Source organism: Dreissena polymorpha, chromosome 3 (assembly GCF_020536995.1).
Source record: "Dreissena polymorpha isolate Duluth1 chromosome 3, UMN_Dpol_1.0, whole genome shotgun sequence".
NCBI classification, from domain to species: Eukaryota; Metazoa; Mollusca; class Bivalvia; order Myida; family Dreissenidae; genus Dreissena; species Dreissena polymorpha.
Window position 1 is genome coordinate 41560062 of NC_068357.1, and position 19779 is coordinate 41579840.

The 19779-nt window shown below is 35.5% G+C and overlaps 1 protein-coding gene across 4 annotated transcripts in view; it reads right to left on the minus strand.

Moving 5' to 3' along the window:
* LOC127873826 (vam6/Vps39-like protein) overlaps positions 1-19779 on the minus strand; it is a 41744-nt gene that overhangs the window by 17760 nt on the left and 4205 nt on the right. For 3 of the 4 annotated variants that reach the window (XM_052417824.1, XM_052417827.1, XM_052417828.1), the window contains exons 2-13: positions 18416-18544; positions 13051-13109; positions 12588-12630; positions 12219-12313; positions 11460-11537; positions 8210-8248; positions 6342-6440; positions 5264-5456; positions 4301-4421; positions 2524-2641; positions 1953-2082; positions 543-673 (exon numbers count right to left, since the gene is read on the minus strand). In XM_052417824.1, the coding sequence (XP_052273784.1) occupies positions 543-673; positions 1953-2082; positions 2524-2641; positions 4301-4421; positions 5264-5456; positions 6342-6440; positions 8210-8248; positions 11460-11537; positions 12219-12313; positions 12588-12630; positions 13051-13109; positions 18416-18544 (1235 nt within the window). The remainder of the gene's footprint in view (positions 1-542; positions 674-1952; positions 2083-2523; positions 2642-4300; positions 4422-5263; positions 5457-6341; positions 6441-8209; positions 8249-11459; positions 11538-12218; positions 12314-12587; positions 12631-13050; positions 13110-18415; positions 18545-19779) is intronic. The other variant, XM_052417826.1, reaches the window with a different exon arrangement.

Here is a 19779-nt window from a genome sequence, read left to right on the forward strand (position 1 = left end):
GAGCTATTTAGTCTTTACTGAAAAGCATTCAATTTTGACGTTGTCTTGTGATGTGTGGTACGCCGGAGTTCCCGGAGGAAACACCTACTGTCCGACCACTAACCGACTTCGCATGCACCGATTCCGGGAATGGAATACTGGTCGCTTTGGTGAGACGCGCGTGTATTCAAGATACAATAAAAAGGTTTAAACCCAAGTGACTCGTGTGACCGGGGCCCGTATTTACAAAATCCTTAGTGAAAAATTAAGACAGGTGAGAACATAAATTTCTAAAATTCATTTAGTCTCCTGCTAGTTCATGTACATTTATATATGTAAACATGCATGCATATTTTTACATTAAATGTAAAACATCAATATTATTTTCGCCTATTGTAAGGAGAAAAATGTGTTTCCAAAAAAATAATTAATTTGTTATTTTCTCTTAAGTACAACTTGCCCTTATGATCTGTGTTAGTTTATATCAGCCTTAAGAAAGTTCACGAAGTTCTGAATTTGTAATCAAAATATTAATCAAAATCGCATGAAATGTTTAAACTGACCTTTAGCAGGAAGTCTGTGAGCGCCTCCAGCGAATTGAACAGCTGGTAATCGGTTAGCGGAGGTATGCGCTCCGGATACTTCAGCCGATGCGGCAGCATGTCCGGAAATAGACCGATCACGTGACTGACGTCTGGGGAATAAGCGGCGCACGATTTTAACGGATTTTATCACAATATGGTTGTGGCAATATTGACACTTTTACTGTTTTGAAATACTTATGATGTTTGTATATTCAGGTCTAGGTTCCACAACGCTGGTAGAAACCTTAACATGTGTCGGTTTCAAGATTTTGAGAACACTTGTACCCGCACATATTATATTTTTCACACAAATACATAAAATTAAATATCACTCATATAATTACTGAGTATCTGTTTCGAACAACACTTCATACCAGACAAACAGTTTTGATTGATCCTGATTGACTCCGATGGATGCTTTTGACGAAATTAAGACATGTAGGCATACATTTAATATGAGACGCGTCATGCAAAATGGGTCTTATGGCATACGCATCCAGCATTGCTGTAGATTAGCCTGTACAATCGATGCAAAATCACATCAGATGGTTCTCCTCTACACATTTTGTTAAAATAACAAGCATTGGGTAAAACTTATGTTATTAAAGCTTACATGTCCAAGTAAAAGTTGACTCATGTCAACAAGACACTGCTAATACTGAGCGTATTAATTTATACTAATAAATAAAAATACCAGATACCACGCAAGAGGGAGGTCGATGTCGAGGCCGTCAGAGGAAAAGCTGGATGGACAATGTAAAAGAATGGACAACCCTTCCCATGGATGAATAACTTTCGACAGCACACAACAGACCTGACTGGAAGAGGATTGCTGTATCGTTGTCCCTCCAACGGCAAAACCGGTCAAGAGATTGATGATGATGATGATGATGAGGAGGAGGAGGAGGAGGAGGAGGAGGAGGACGATGAGGATGATGAGGATCATGATAATGATGATCATGATGGTGATGATGATGAAACATGTGCGTACTATCCCAGAGCTCCAGATAAGGTTTTATAATAAAGGGTTATTTACCGCCTGGACTTTTTGTCCAATGATATTTTACTCCCAGAACATCAGCACTAATAAAAGACTGTTTAAGCAGTTTGGCAAAAAGACAATGTTCATTCTATTGAAACAAGCATAACACTCCTAACTAAGACAACTATTGGACATAATAATTCGATAATGAAGTATCCTCAATCGCATGATTACTATTTTCCTTCAAATAATTAGATCTGCCCTTTAAAAGACTCTATGTTGACTTTCAGTTTAAACATGGTATTTTCAAAATGTTGAAGGGTATTTATTCTAATATCCCTCTTAAATGGGACTCTGGTTGGTAATTGTAGGTACATGTGCATGCTTCTGCGATCCCAGCAACTTACCGGTGTTGAGGCTCAGAAAGATGTCCATGGCGTCCTTGAACTTGTTTTCACAGAACAGGTGGACGCCATTTTGGGCCCGAATTCCGGCAACGATGGCCTCGTTCTCGTCTTGTGGCCTGTCAGACACTAGCTGAAATTGCAAAAGTGTGATTGTGATACCACGGCTTTGTACTTGTTGCTGTTACTATTTTATAACAAAGTTTGCTCTTTGGCAAAATATACAATTACATACATATTTTTTCTTCAAAGTATGCTGCAAGAATGAAAAGTATGATATTTTTAAACGATTAAGAAGCAAATATTTTAATTGTAAAAACTAAAACCAATAATTGAAAGGACTTATATCATATTTTTGTTTTTGATTGTTTGAAATCTTATCTTTTTTAAACTAAAATCTTTGTTAAGAAGTGTGTTTCTTTTTATACCCCCCCCCTCCCCCAACTTGAATGTTAAACCACCAGTTCCTTTTTATTGACACACAGTATGTATGCCAATGCCCGGCGCCTGACACACAGTATGTATGCCAATGCCCGGCCTGACACACAGTATGTATGCCAATGCCCGGCGCTACCTGTATCTGAATTGCTAGTTTGAACTGGTGATGTTGGCGATGGTATTTCACCCTTTCCTCCGCGGGCCGCTGCGTTAGTAGGTACACACTGTTGGCAGTCTGGACGAAAAGCCCAGCGCTATAATACAATAATGAGCGGGACGGTCAAACATAAGACATCAACTTTTGTATCCAGTGCAAGGACAGAATCGTTTTGAATTTTGTATCCATCTCCCAGGATACCAAGGACAGAGCGCGTTCAGCCCTGTCTGGAAACCATCCCTGATATATATTATAGGCTATCAACATTTGCCAGTTTGCAATTAATAACAAAGTCTGATTTCAGTTTTCAATAAACAGGTATATTACTTTGACACTCAATGCGTAATAGATGAGTGATTTGAATATATTGACAAAAACTATATCTCAATGAAATACTATCGGCCCTTAAATTCGAATCGTGACTAGCGGTATCATAGTCATGTTAAATAATTTACATGTTTGAGGACACATTGCGTGATCTGATGTCATAATAAGTTTCATATCTACACATAATAGTGTTCAACTTGTATATGTTTGTTCATGCAATTATGGATATTTCTTACATGTTAATATTGTAAGAATAACATACAAGCAAATACAAGTGCGTGCAATTGCATGGGAGATGCGACATATACTATGTATTGATTTATGAATTGTTTAACCACGCCCTGTTAATTTTTCTCATAATACACTATATACAACATTCATGCGGTGGATAAGGGAATAACAACTTAAACGAATCACCTGTCTTTTAAATTGAATTATTGAGGAATGTTTATGTTCAACCTTTATTTTCAAAATAATGATATACGCTGAAATTCAGTTTTTAAAGATATTTTTGTTTCGTCATATAGACATTCAGCAATTATTTTTGGTGTGTACCTTTTGATTTCAGGAACTACTATACACATGGTCTCGTAGAAGCAACATCCGAGCTAAAGCTATTTCTAATTTCAATCGATTACCAACCAGATCGCATTTGTCGCTCCTGAATTATTGGCAATGAATTACAAAAGACAGAAATAAATAAAGAAATAAAGAAAGAAAGAACGAAATAACTTAAAAACTCAAATACTTTATTTCGGATCATCATGGAACTCATGTAATATCTACCAACTCTGATGGCCAGCCAAATTGAACAAAACTTGTCTGTATAATGGCCCTCGAATTTTTACACTTAGTAAAATTAACTGGCATACGTACTAGAGTGGGTAATCACGTGACAGTCAAGATGGCGGCGTCTATACCGAGACAGGTATTTTTTCGCCGTTTTATACTTTACTTTTATTTTTTTTAAATCCCGCTCACTTTCAAGCCATATCAGCAATAAAGGGATTAAAGTTTATTTGGTATAATTATTCGCTATATATCTCGACTTTACTCGCTTCAAAATATCCTAGCGGGATCACACAATTACAGCTCCCGCTAAGATGGAGTACAAGCATGGGATTACATTTTGCTCCGGTTGAGCCCATTTGGGGCTAGTCAGTCTAAGGTCAAGGTCACTTATTAAAAATTATTTAACTGTTTCCTCTAAATAACTTGACTTTGGATGGAATTATTGGACTGAACTGTTTTGCATAGGTTGCCAGTTTACATGCGAACCTAGCATGGGATCTTTTTTGGAGAAGTTCTGGTAAAGGTAACTGTTATTCTAAAACATGCATAACAACTTTTACAAAGTTCAATTTTGTGCAAAACATAAAGGATGTGTTTATAATATAAAAACAGTATCATATAAAATCATTCATTGTACCTTGCCTTGCGCACGCGCGCTACACCCCGGATGTCGATCTGCTGCATAAACATCGAGGGTGAGACGGTGTTGACCTCGACGTGCTTCGTCATTGCCGCTACCATGTACGGCGGGTCGTGAACTGGAACAGGCCAGTAAGGGATGAGAGGAAAAATATTAATGAAGAATGTTTTAACATTTATATTTTATTTCAAATTTATTTAAGGGGCCAGTCGCGGACTTCTTAAAATCGCATGGGAGTTTGAGAATAAAAAATCCCCGTGAATCAAACCCATGCGACGTGTTGCTGATATAATACATGATTATGCGGAGTGTTTTTTGTTCTTTCAATGGAATAATATAATAAAACATAACAAAAAGTTTGTTAATATAATTTGAACAATTCTACTTAATCGTTTCATATACAAAACGGACAATATATAAGCAATAAGCACATGCATAGTTAAGCGACAGTGACCAAAATAGTAAATAATACGGCGTTAAACATGCAAATAGGCCATTATATTACTTAACGTTTGCATTCAATGCATCATTTCTCAGTTTAAAAGCATATTTACATTATATCGCGAGTTTATTTAGGACTTTGGTTTTAGTATTTGTTAACAAAAGAATAAATGTATGCATACAAGGTCGGTAATAATACTCATACAAATAATCCAAGCACAGAAAGTTCTATATATATAGGTGGGGCTGTAAATATATCTAAAAAAATACCTCGTCATTCCTTTAAAACCATAAATAAAACAGCTGTTTTAATGCGTTTCTATAACAGATTCAGTCAAAGAGATAGAATTGTAAGTACATTCACATGTATTTCAGCGAACACGCTAAGGTGCTTACTACTATCAGCAATATGAATTTCTTGAATTTGAAACTTTTTTTTACTGACAAACATGAATTGTTTGCATATTTTGATATATATAGAGCTTACGGGTAAAGACCGCCTAGAAAGTAGAGTCTTACACATAAGGTTTGGCACGTCGGTCCACTCAATGGACGCCGTTCGGTCCGGTTTTGCCCTGCTGTTGACCAACAGGGCCTTCTTCTGATAGGCCAGCATCACCAGGTCCCTCTCGTCTCGTGACATCCGTGCAATCACGGGGCCAGTCTGTCCGCTATCGAATCGGAACACCTCGCGCATCTTGCCGGTGCTGGTCTGGGAACCCAAAACCGCACTCATGAATTTCAGGCAAGCAGTCAACAACAGTCAAACCAGAATAATTATTGCGGAGTTATGGTGGTGTGTGTGTTGGAAGGGGGGGGGGGGCATGCGTTTTGTTACAACACCATTTACGACTTGATGTTTTGCAGTGTGGCTGGAAGTTTCAGTTGAAATCCACGTTGCAAGTGTTTAATTTCTCAAGGACACTTATGCTGTGTTGTTTATTAAATTTAATAGATGTTTATGGCCTCATAACGTTTGTTTCATGCATGGTATATGCATTTTTTGAAATAAATACTTTATTAAGGGACTGTTGAACCAAGATAACACAGCAGTTCTTATTTAACGAAGGTCTAAACAAGAACTAAATTAGAGCACAATGTCTTGGCACTTTACTAAGCTAGAACATGTTGTCTTTGCACCAAACAAAACAAGAAATGTCATATTCAGACGCCGGACAAAGTTAGTGAATCATGTATGGTTCTGAACTTTGCTTGATAACGATATCGAGGTTCCTAATTTAGAGCAGGATTTTATGTAATTTATGACGCCATAGCGGAATGATTGGGTACCGAACAAACTAGAGCATGTTGAATAGACCGCATTTCCAACATAAGGCTACAGCGGTATAGGTAGCAAAACTTATAATCTATATCACACCTTCTTTGAATCAATATGTGCATTCTCTAAACTTACAAGAAACGCGTCACCAATGCGCCTAACATACCTCCAACATGATGTATTTATCCTTTAGACCAACAAATATCTTTCCTGCCAACCAGAGGACATCCCTAGCAACATACCTCCAACATGATGTATTCATCCTTTAGACCAACAAATACCTTTCCTGCCAACCAGAGGACATCCCTAGCAACATACCTCCAACATGATGTATTCATCCTTTAGACCAACAAAGATCTTGTCTGCCAACCAGAGGACAGCCCTAGCAGGCTGATGGAGCTTCAGTTGTTGATGCGCCTGCAATAGATGCGTCGATGTGATACATTGTATGTCTTATTATTAATTTAAAAGATTTATAAGTCGGGACCTTAGATATAAATATTTTGACATTAAAAGCAATATTAGCAGATTAACTTATATAAACAAACCTTTCATTGGATTCTTTAACCATGATTGACAACAGAGGCGTATTTAGGTGGGGGGCTAGGGGGCTAAAGCCCCCCCCCCCCCAGCTGGCTGGCTAGACACGATTTTAAATAAAAATGAGCCCCTTACAGTTTCAATCCACTTGTGTATTTCCTGTCATATGTCCCTAATTAAGCCATAAACAGCTGTCGATTTGTGTGATTAGCCCCCAGGCATGTGTACAGACGATCTAACCTTCGTCAGCTAAAGTGCACGGTTCATTGACTGTAAGTAATAAACTGCGCTATTTGATTGGCTGAAGAAGATACATTCAACTAATGAAATTCATCCATACATTTAGCTATAGATAAATGTTTACAAATGGCTGCCGCATGAGACTTGTGAAAAACAATATTTCAATTTGTAGCAATTAAAGAGTTTAGACGAACGCAATGGACAATCATAATTATTTTTTCGGTAATATCTTTGATGAATTTAATTGGTATTAGCTCTTTAGAGTGATAATCCTTTTGAGTAACAAGTTATTGCCAGTGAAATTCAACTGCACACTTAAAGAATGGCAATTATAATTTTTTTTTTTTTTTTTTTTTTTTTTACAAATCGGGCTAACTGCTTTGATGTTCATCCATAGTTCTTAAAATTAAAAAAAGACTCAAAAATGAAGAATTACTTTGCTATATGAAACTAAATCATTTTCTAAAAGCGTGACAACATCGAGGCAGCAACAACCGAATTAAACTACACAAGAAACCTAACGACTCCCTTTGTTGACACTTTTGTGAACGAAATGGACCCCCAATTCAGTGATTTGCAGACTAATGCAGCCATGGGATTGAAGTTTATACCTGAACAAATGTGCTCCTCTCCTGTCAGTGCTAGTGACCTTGAATGGTTCAATGATGATCTCCCTTCCCCTCAGTCCCCCCCCTGCCGAGTTGCACTTTATATGGAAGGCTAGGTGGAAAGGTGTACCCAACCCACCTACTTCCCTTCAGGGCTCTGTTGCAGATTGTGATTCCCAGCTGTGCCCCACCATTTACACTGTTTTGTCCATATCATGTGTGTTTCCTGTCACATCATGCGAGTGTGAAAGGAGTATCAGTGCCCAAGGACTTGTTAAGACAAAACTAAGATCATCAATGGGTCAGGACAGGTTGTCCGCTGTGTGCCTGCTTTCCATTCATAGGGACATGGACATAAACATTTTAATATTGTACCTAAGTTGACCTAGTAGGATATCCAACAAGGTTAAATAGGAGGTCCACCCATCTAACTCCGTTAAAAAAGTTATGGATAAAGATAATGTCTCCCACCACTTTAGTGGTTTAAGAGACATTTGATTTACCCCTGTGTGTCTGTCTGTCCGTGTGTCTGTCACACTTGATGTGTGAACTCAAGTTCTTATTTGTTTTACATGCACTTTTATCATGCAGAATGCTGATTAGATAGCAGGAAATCGCATCATTTCAAGGTGCCATTTCAAATAAAAATCGACGACGGAAGGGGTCACCCCTCCCGCACCCTTCCCTGTTGAGCACCCCCTCTGAAAATTTTCTGGATACGCCTCTGGACAAAACACTTTAAATGGTTATTTAATGTACATGACAAGCCATATGAGTGAATATTGCTGTTATTCTTACGTGTAATTCCTCAAATGCAGTTCCGTTCCAGGCGTAAACCTGCAACACATATTGTCGAGGTTTCAACATACATTCTCACTTGAAGTGTGATATCTTTAAAGATTTACATGTGAGCGTTCAACATATTCTTAATACAGGTGTTTTTCCTGACATGTGGAGCGAAAGCATTATTGTTCCCTTACACAAATGCGGTTCTGAACTGGAACCGACAAATTATAGAGGTATTTCTTTAATAAATGTAATGTAAAAAATATTTGGAAATATTGTAAATTCACGATTGTGTACTTGGGCCGAAGAATTTGGCAAACTAGATGAGTCGCAATCAGGTTTTCGGAAAGGTTATTCTACAATTGATAACATATTCGTATTACAAAGCATGGTACAAAAATATATAACTAAGCCAGGGGGAAGGTTTTATGTATTATACGTTGATTTTCAAAGGGCTTATGATGGTATATTGCACCATAACTATTTGACATAATGCAGAAAATAGGTTTAAAAGGAAAACTTTATAATGTCCTTGTCTCTATGTACTCTAATTTACGGAGTCGCTTGCGAGTCATAAATAACAATGTTACCACTGATTTTAAGTGTAACATTGGCACAAGGCAAGGGGACGTAACTAGCACGATCATTTTTAATTTATTCATAAATGAGTTATTCCTTTACCTGCGTGATCAGGGTCATCAAGGAATTTTCATTACGGAAGATATACCAAATATACAATGTATATTATTTGCCGATGATGTTGCGAGTTGCTCTGAAACGGCTATTGAACTACAGCGTCAATTAAATAGTATTTCTGATTTTTGTCGAATGAGTGGCATGACTGTCAATGAAAAGAAAACCGAAATAATTGTATTTAGAAATGGTGGCCCATTGCGGTCATATGAAAATTGGTTCTATAATGGAAAGCATGTAAATGTCACGTCAGTGTACAAGAACATGGGTCTACTGTTTACTCCTAAATTAAGTTGGTCCAAGGCTAAAGCTAAGTTGGCAATGCAGGCTAAAAAATCTATTAATGCCATAAAAAGTTACCAAGGCTATTTTGGAAAATTTGACATTCAAGAGTATTTTAAACTTTTTGATTCAATGGTTAAGCCGATCCTTTTATACGGGGCTGAAATTTGGGGTCATACCCTTTCTGAAAATATAGAACAAGTCCAGGCTCAATTTTGCAAAGATTTTATTGGTTTGAATAGGTCAACAAATAATTGCATGGCCCTAGGGGAGGTTGGTAGATTAGAATTATGTGTAGAATATCATTTCAAGTGTGTTAAATACTGGTGTAAACTTATTCACATGCCATTGCATAGATATCCAAAATAATTGTTATAATATGTTAAAACGCCAGGATGAAATTGGAAGGACAAATTGGGCTACTTCTGTAAAAAATCTGTTATTTAATTATGGATTTGGTTATGTCTGGGTGTATCAAGATGTTGGCAATGTTGATGTATTTTTACAACTGTTTAAAGATCGCCTTATTTGTTGTAACACGCAAAAATGGTCAGGGAGGTTATTCGACTCGTCTAGATGTGAAACATATAGAATGTATAAATCATTGCTTGAACCAGAAAAATATCTTTCGCTTAAAATACCATTCTTGTATAGAAAAGCATTTGAAAAGTTCAGATGTTCCAACCACAAGTTTCTTATTGAAACTGGACGACATCTTGGTATAGAGCATGGTCTTCGATATTGTATACATTGTCTAAATGTAGAAAACACACGTGTCATTGAAAACGAATTTCATGTATTTATCCCCACGCTTTTTGAAAAAAAGGTGGGGATATTGTGGTTATCTCCGCCGTCCGTCCGTCCGTCCGTCCGTCTGTCTGTCTGTCTGTCTGTCTGTCCGTCCGTCCTGGCCACTATCTCCTCCTACACTAAAAGCACTAGAACCTTGAAACTTACACACATGGTAGCTATGAGCATATGTGCGACCCTGCACTATTTGGAATTTTGATCTGACCCCTGGGTCAAAAGTTATAGCGGTTGGGGTGGGGCCGCGTCAGAAATTATCACTCATTTTTTTAGGTTATTTTACATTTACTTCTTTATTTCTACACCGATTCACTTCAAATTGATACTGAACTTTTGTTATGACATTAGGGTCAATCTCAACTATGCATGGCCCCAATCCCAACCCTGGGGCGCCCGCCCACATAGGCCACACCCACCAAAAAATTCCATTTACTATAATTTTTTCATTTCTACACGGATTCACTTCAAATTGATACTGAACTTCTCTTATGACAATACAGTCAATCTCAACTATGCATGGCCCCATTACCAACCCTGGGGCGCCCCGCCCACATAGACCACACCCACCCAAAATTGCCTTTTACTATAATTTCTTCATTTCTACACCGATTCACTTCAAATTGATACTGAACCTCTCTTATGACAATACGGTCAATCTCAACTATGCATGGCCCCATTACCAACCCTGGGGCCCCGCCCACATAGACCACACCCACCCAAAATTGCCTTTTACTATAATTTCTTCTTTTCTACACCGATTCACTTCAAATTGATACTGAACTTCTCTTATGACAATACGGTCAATCTCAACTATGCATGGCACAATAACCAACCCTGGGGCGCCCTGCCCACATATGTCACACCCACCCAAAATTGCCTTTTACTATAACTTCTTCATTTCTACACCAATTCACTTCTAATTGATGATGAACTTCTCTTATGACAATACGGTCAATCTCAGCTATAAATGGCCCCATTACCAACCCTGGGGCACACCTAGGTCAAACATTCGGCGTGGGGATACGCGTCGGCCTCTGCCGCGCCATTTCTAGTTTTTTATTGTTCTAAATTTCACGAAGAACGTAACATTCACCTTTTTTCTTGGTATACAGGAAACAGAGAAGAAATAGATTTTATTAATCTGATGAAAACAAATAATGATCTGACATTGAAGAAAACTGTGTTATTTATATATATGTTAATGCGAAAAGTTTAAACATAAAACTATTCACAACTCATGCATGTTAAATATGACATGTCTGTATATTGTATTTTGGGCCGGTGGCCTTTATTTACAAAATAAATTGTCTTGTCTTGTCTTGTCTTGTTCAACATGACGTTCTGCTATGACGCGGCCGTAAAATAATTGATTGCATGTCTAATTGAATGCATGCATGGTCGATTAATTTTATAATATAATATTTGTAAAATGTATTAATTTCAGTATGTTTTTTTATGCTAAAACATAAAGCAGACTTACTTTAATTGTTTTCACCTGAACAATACACAGTCTAATGGTATGTTCCAAAACCAAGTTTTTCGTAACTTCAACTTCTTCCTGTAAAAAGCACACGCACATGTAGGCAATATATAATTCCTGAACACACGATATATATACCGTTGTTATGGCATTATATACCGCATGGGAACAGGCTGACCAAATTTTGTTTTTATAAAATATTAATGAGAAAACGTAGAAACAGTCAGATTTTATTCTCTTTTAAAAACTCATTAAATGAGGTCTGGACAGCAACACTTACTCAATCTGATATTACGAGAAAAAGCGAACATGTTGCGTTGAATTTAAACAAACAAACCCCTCCTACATTTGATTAATTAAAAAACGCGTTGTTTCATAGGTTGAAACTCCGTATGGAATTGGGACAGGAAAATGCTTATGAGTACAGTTTTACCAAATCAATTGAATCAAGATGTAGAAATATTATGTAAGTGCATGAACATGTATGAGAACGTACAGCTCAATAATGATCATTATAACATTTAAATACCCGGTGCGTTAGTTATCATACTGGTATCGGGATAATAGAATATCTGCAAACTCACTGCTATATTTGTCAATTATCTCGATGAAACAAAACCCGAATATGAATATGGGAAACAAATCGATAATTTTAGTTTTGATTAAATAGTTCAGGATAATGATACGGCGAGCTGTATAAAGACGTCACATTCAGAAATGGTGCAACCATTGGACACTAACGTTAATGTGATGCCTTACCTCGACAGAGACGTCAAAAAGTGTAGCGCCCTCAGTGCCGGCCAGGGCACAACGCTGCTCGTATGTGGTCAGATTGTGAAATCTTAGACCCGAGTCTAATAACAATATAATGTATAGGTTGAACATTACACAGCAAATAACGAAATAATGTATAACGTCATTATTATTAAAAGAAATTCAGTATTGGCCCCCTATCAAAACAGCAAACGCTCAAAATGAATAAACGACCCAATTCAGTAATGTCGTAGCGGGGCGCACAGTTCCGTTCTGCGTTTTTCGAAGAATTGGCGCCCTTTAAGCACATGAATACAAAAGAATGACACATATAAATATGTTACGTATATTAATTGTGAAACGCACGTGACTAACCTGTAAGGACAATCAACATGTCAAGCTCAGCAACAATGGTCATCTACAAGTAATATATAATATTCTTACATGACACAAAAACATGTATTACACAACAAACGATGAAATAAAGAAGTCCCATTTCTCCGACCAAGAAAATATATTTTGTTAAGTTTGTATTGCAATATTAAACATAGGTGTTGTCTATAAATGTTGTTAGATTAAAAAAATCACAACAATTAAACATGACATCATTTTGATTCACCAGCCAATTTACAAATTATCCTGATGATAGTTGCTGGATATCATCTAGATATCCTCCTGGATGAATTCATGTGCAACAGAACTACAAGCATTGTTTATTTAACAATTAACACGGAAACAATGAACAACATTGCTTAACTAAATATAGAACACATGTATTCGTTTCATGTTGGTTAGTTCGAATGGACTATTTTTAGTAAATAATTAACTTATCGGTTACCTCCATCACCGGTTTGCTGAAGACCGTGTTTTGGGAAGATAACTGCCAGCTCATCTTTTCTGTAATAATGCACGCACCATTATGTTATAAAAATTCATATTTTGAGAAATAATTTCAAATTCTAAAACAATATAATAACTGCACACAAATAAATTATACTTGTGTTCCTGAGATATTTCATCAACAATAGTTTGTTTCATAACTTAAATGCATTTTTATGCATTATTGCATTTTACAACGAACGCTGTAAAGATTAATAAAATCCTTATAGTTAAGTGGTGTGCGGTTGTTCTTGTCGCATTTAACAGATCTAAAAAGAATTAAAAGTTCATTATTCAGTTGTTTAAACTGTGCGCTTTTTGTCATAAATATGAATACTTTTGCGAACGTCACGCACACATTTATTTAGATACAATCATTTAAGTACTCGTTATTAACCTATCAATAAGCACGACGTAAACAGCACCGCTCATGCGATCACGATACGAGGTCCACGCCGAGCGTCGTGTCAAATCACCGCGGCCAAAAACTTTCCCATATAACACAGCATGCGGTCGACCTTTGCGGTCCCCTGCGTCGTTCGAGGCGTAATACCGCAACATTGCATAGATAACTTTAGTTCATTTTATAAGTACTATACGTTCAGTAAATAAATTGTTTTATGTATGACATAAAACATAAATAAAAAAGCCTATTTTGTGTTAAACATTACTATAAAGAGCAATCATGAGTAAAAATTCAGAACATAACCATACATTGTAATAAATATTTAAAACAATGCATCGCACGTAAAAACAACGCAGCGATATCATATTCACACCAATGGATTTTAAGACGGAAGAAAACATTTTAAAGACAAAAATCCATAAAAATACGTTTTATTAAAATGATCGGTGAACATGTTCTCAGAACGGTGTATACGTACATTTACATATCGTTGTCTTGATGTTCTTGCATATACAAGTTTCTGCATTTTTTAAAACGCGTTTAGTTTTCTGTGAGTACAAAATTTGTCACGTTAAAGTACTCTTTTTTAATCTTGCTTTATATTAACGACTTGTGTGGAACAGGTGCAAATGTTGAAGTACCATACATATCGGATGTGACAATATGTTATTTTGGGGGTATATTTCATAGATTAGGACTATTGATTTTAGAATTGTGCTCATAGGTCTGATGAAAATGTATATTATTGTAGAGGCCAAGAACTAAACCCAAACTGCCAGCATATACAGTCAGATCCCAAGCGACCAATCAAGGTGTCCCGAAAATGTTCGTCATTTATTCAATATTGCGACAAAAACTCTAAACATTAAATTAGTGATATAATTTTACTGAATTCAAACGGGAAAATAAAATGGAATATCGCCTACAATCATTAACTTATTAAAGCAATGTGACCATAAAAGAGATAATGTTCATTGATAGAAAGCAGCAATTGAGTCATTTTTGTGTGTGAACTATAAGTTTTTATAGTTGGTTACTATGGCAACAATATATCCAGTCTAAGATGTACATCATTTACATCATCATTAAATAACACAATTTGCGTATGCTGTTATTTATTTTTGTCTTCTATTGGTTTTATTTTTGTATTTGACAAGCAATTCAACAGCACTATTTCACGTTTAAATTATTATTATTAAATTTCATATAAGCAAAACATTTTAGCTTACTGTTGACTTGATATATTTTATTAAATTTGGTTTCATGCGCATAATATTCTCCCTATTTAACAGCTTGTTAGAAAAGATGACTAGTACCAGGATGTGTAGCCATTACATGTTGTAGTTGGATTTTTTACTACAAATACATGCTTCTGATGTACATTAACATAATCAAAATTAGAACAATCCGAAATCAAACAACATACTTTTACTTTCTATACATATTAAAACGACAGTTTCCCAATATAAATCAAATTCGGCCTAGATATTACAAAGATATTCATTGGGACAAAGTTTCATACAGATTGGATTATAAATGTGGCCTCTAATGTGGTAGCGAGCCAAAAGATGACGACGAATACGGCTCACCGCACGCCGATGGGCCTTACGCAAAAAACAACACAAACATCAGTCAAAACGGTAAAGAATATTTTGCTTGCAAAGGTTTAATTATGCACTTTCCGACAGTAAACAATAACAATGTCAGTATTAGCAACTTTGAATTGCATGCTTAACATCGTTTCATTAGATATTATTATAACATTATGAACAAGAAATAAGTTTAGTAAGATTCAGATCTCATACAATTGTTTGTTGTGACACGTTTCCCACAATAGTAATAAATGGACAGTAATATATTGAAATACTTAATTTACACCATTAGTAACTAAACTGTATTTTCTTTTTTTTCTATTTGTATAAAAGTTTATTAAATGTCTTTCAATAAAAAAATTTGATTGAAAACAGCCACAGCTGAAGCAAAATCTTCTTGCAGCTAAGAGAGAAAGACGCGGACTTACTTGTATGGGTACTCCACATGTATAAGGTTATTATACTGTTTAAAGCAGTTTGTTTTGGTAAAATTAATATTTTCGAAGCAAGTGTTTGGTTTGAATTAATAATTTTCCGGACTTTTATGTATATAGGTGTTTATTTCTATCCAATAGTTAAACAATTCGTAATGAAATATGTCAAGTTATACATGTATAGGAGCTTTAGTTTAATGTTAAGTTAAACAATTCGCAATGAAATATGTCAAGCTTTACATGTATAGGAGATTTAATTTAATGAATGACATTACTTATATAAAGGATTATGGTGTTAATTCTTAACTTTAAAACCAAGAAATGTAAAAGAAGCTAGTTTTCTTAATGTCAGTGCATTTTGTGAATTTATAAGTGCAATACATTTTTGCATGTTAGGTCGTAACTAATACTTTTTATCGATATATTTCTTTCTTAAGTCATTTAATAAAGAACATTGTAAAATAAAATGATATTCGTCATCAATTTTTTGACAATGTGTACATTTTCTTTCGTTATAAGTAGTAGCAATGGGTTTATGCCAGCGGCCAGATTCAATTATTAAACGATGAGATGATACTCTGAGTTTAGAAAGAGCAATGCGATGGTTTTCTTTTGAGAAGCTTGTGAGGTACATTTTTAAATCAATTTTTAAACCATTGTTTATGTAAAGATGCCTGTAAAACAAGGCTCGAATAGGTTCCGTTAATCGTGAATTCATATTTTGATAAAAACAATCCTTAATTCTTTGTTTGAATAATGACAAGAAAACTTCTTTTTGTCCTACCCCTTGGTGTATCCATACTTCTAAAAACCCTAAACTTGACAACAGTTGATGCAACGAACTAACCCAATTTTTTTTAGACGGTGTCAATTCAAAGTCATGTTTCATTATGTTATATATAAGTTTAATATACTTATTTTCTTTGCTTTCTATTATTTTAAACCAGTATTTAACTATTCTAAAATATCTACTTACAATAAGCGAATGTTGCCCTAACTCACAGTAAACGAAATCATTTTGGGTTGCCCTTTTAACACCTAAGATATTTGTACAAAATTGAGTATGAAGACGTTCAATATTTTGTGCTTTATGAAAGCCCCATACTTCGCAACCGTAGTTCAAAATTGGTTTTACGAGTTTATCAAACAATTCTAATTGATGGCTTCCTGTTATATTTATAATGGTATATAAGTATGTTTTCATTTTAAAAATGGCCTTTCTTGCTTGCCCTGCTAAGGTTATTTGCGTCTGGTTAAAAGATCCACCACTCGTGAAAACGACACCAAGATAAGACATATTACTAACAATTTCAATATTTTCGTTATTATATGTAAATTGTATGTTCCTTGCAAGTGGTCCCGCTTTTCGGAACACAATTACCTTCGTTCTGTTAACATTAACTTTTAATTGCCATTTTTGACAGTAGCTGCTAAGATTTTCAAATCCACATTGTAAGGCTTGAGGTGTAACCGCAAATAGTACAATGTCATCAGCGTATAAGAGAATAATTATGGATGTGCCACAAACATTTTCAGATTTTTCTATTATTTGACCATGAAATTTATTTTGATCAAATATCATTTTCGGCTATTGTATAACCTTTTTATAACTAATGAGACCTTTTCACGTTTTATTAAATTGACAAATTAAAAAAGTGCTTCAGATTCGCAAATTGTCGTTGAAGTTATGATATTTGTGAGGAAACGGTAATACTGAACATTTACCATACTCTAAAGTATCTATTTTATGCATCTTTTGACGATTTAAAAATCTGCAAATTATAAAGCGTTGCAACGAGAAACGATTTAATAATTTGAAAAGTTCTGTTGCTTTCGTTATATTTTGTTACACTACGAGGATTGTTTAAATAAACTATAAAATACATCATTCATGGTATGAGCACGGATGGCCGAGTGGTCTAAGCGTTACTCCAGTTTACTCCTGGGGTTAGTGGGATGAGCCCAGTTGATGTTTTATTCTCTTTCTTTGATTTTATTCTGGTTTTTGTTATGCTTGAACTTTTTAGATCCAATGTTTAAATTTATCAATATAAATCATGTAATGACAAACTTCAATACATGCCGAAATCTGTGAAGTGAAAATGTCCCTTTAAATTGCCATTTGTGTTTTCTTGTACTCCCGTCTTATTTCTTTTTGATGGCGTTGTTATCCCATGCATTTTTGTAATAAAAATTATCTCGGTTCTAGGATTTTGGTACGATCTACTTTATAATTAAACGTAAGTCTAAAGCACCGTCGTCTATGTTTTGTTTACTACACAATTTTTTTTAATAAGCACATCAACCGTTTGTCTAGCAATTCTTAATGGCGGTGAAGCAACAGCTTAAACAATTTTTTTTTCCAATTTGAATTAGATTTGTTCCGGTTCATGATAACTTAATCATTTTACGCACTGCTTCTTGTAGCTCTTTTAGATCTCTAGATCAATCCTGTCAATCATTTTTTTCATAATAATTGCGTCAATGCTTTTGTGATTTATAAAGGTTTGTTAATTACAAAATTCATCCAGCAAAATAAAAATATTACATCTCGGTACAAATGACATTCGTATTGACCTTGCAATCGCCGCGGACAATTATTATAATTATGCCACCGCAGACCACCTCGAAGTCAACGCGGACCGCCGCGTTTCCACCGCAGACCGCCGTAATGCTTTACCCCGGATTTTTAAGCGTCATAGTAAACATCCGTGATAACATCGTGCTCCTTATGCTCACGCCGCGACAACGCACATTTGTCCGCGTTATCAACGCTGGCTGCAAATGGCCATGAGCTGTGATGCGCGTCGAGCCGCTGTGGTAAAGCTACATCTAATAAACTTATGTAGTCACGAGCAAATAAGTTATTTAAATCGCGATTCCTTGACTTACTGACGGGGTCGTTACTGCACTGGGACTGGTAGGTATGTAGATCTTTCCCAAACACCACCAGCAATGTGTCACCTGAAGAGGCGGGAACTTTTATTGTGTGGCATAACTCGTAGCCACAACACAATAACTCTAAACGACGAAACAATAGCACAATTCAGATTTCTTTTAATATAAAGTTAATTTCAATTTTAATTCTGTTTAAATAATAATAATAATTATAAGATGTTATTGAATATTTATACAAAGTTTCCAAATAATGTAATTTCAAAGTCCTAAACAACAATTGTCAGATTCAATTTTTAATATCAATTCAGCAGTACGTCTTCATGTTATGACACAAGCTAATTTTGAAAATGAGCTGAACTGAAATACATAAAACATGACCCTTTTGTTTAGTCAAATCCACAAATCTACGTTGCTACTAAATATAAAACTGTGAGCCACTACAAATGTAAAATATCCTTTGATAAATATTATTATTATAGTATTACATACAAACTGTCTTCTTCCTGTGCAAAGTCAAAACTAATCTACACAACTAATGTCGATTTCCCAATCATTTATATATTCTTAAATGAAAACTGTCGTCACGTTGATCGTTATTTTGTACAAATGAATAAATGTTTGGTGACTCTAACAGGTGATTTTTACATTTTATTAATAAATGATATTCTGTTGTTGTTTTTTTTTCTTTCAAAAAAGTCAAAATCCAACTGTGTCTTTCTATCATGGGCAAGTTTGTAATATTTCATAAATTATTATCTTAACTATTCATTAATGAATGTAAGGACCCTTAATTTGGATGTATATATCCACCATGATAGGCTTATTTGTGCAACCCTGACGGTTTGTTGAGTTAATAATTTCTAATTCTTTTACATTTCCATTGATAGCGATCTGCTGACTTTCGCATAGGTTACTTTCGGTATTTGACACTGTCTTACATATCAGAAACATACATTAAGCGAGCTTTATCACAACAAAATATTGACTGCTGATCATATTTTTACCCGTATTAAGGATAGAGACTTCGTTTCGACCCAATAAATATAATTACTGATGTAAACCCATAAGAAAAGCACACATATATTAAACCTCGATCACAACCGGATATCGACTTATTTCTATTTATTGCACGCAAAGTCCGTTTGATTGACCACGCGAAGTTCCGCCAAGAAAGAAACTGGCACTAATACTCCCGCTCGGTGCAAACACACAACAAAACATACACTAGCATGAGGCTACATAATGGTAATTGATAACGCCGTGTAATTACTCGGCCGTTAATCACGCGCGCCACGTCTTTTTTGAGAGAACCTTAATAAGTTGTGGCACGGTGGAATTTTAAAAAGCATTTCGATAAG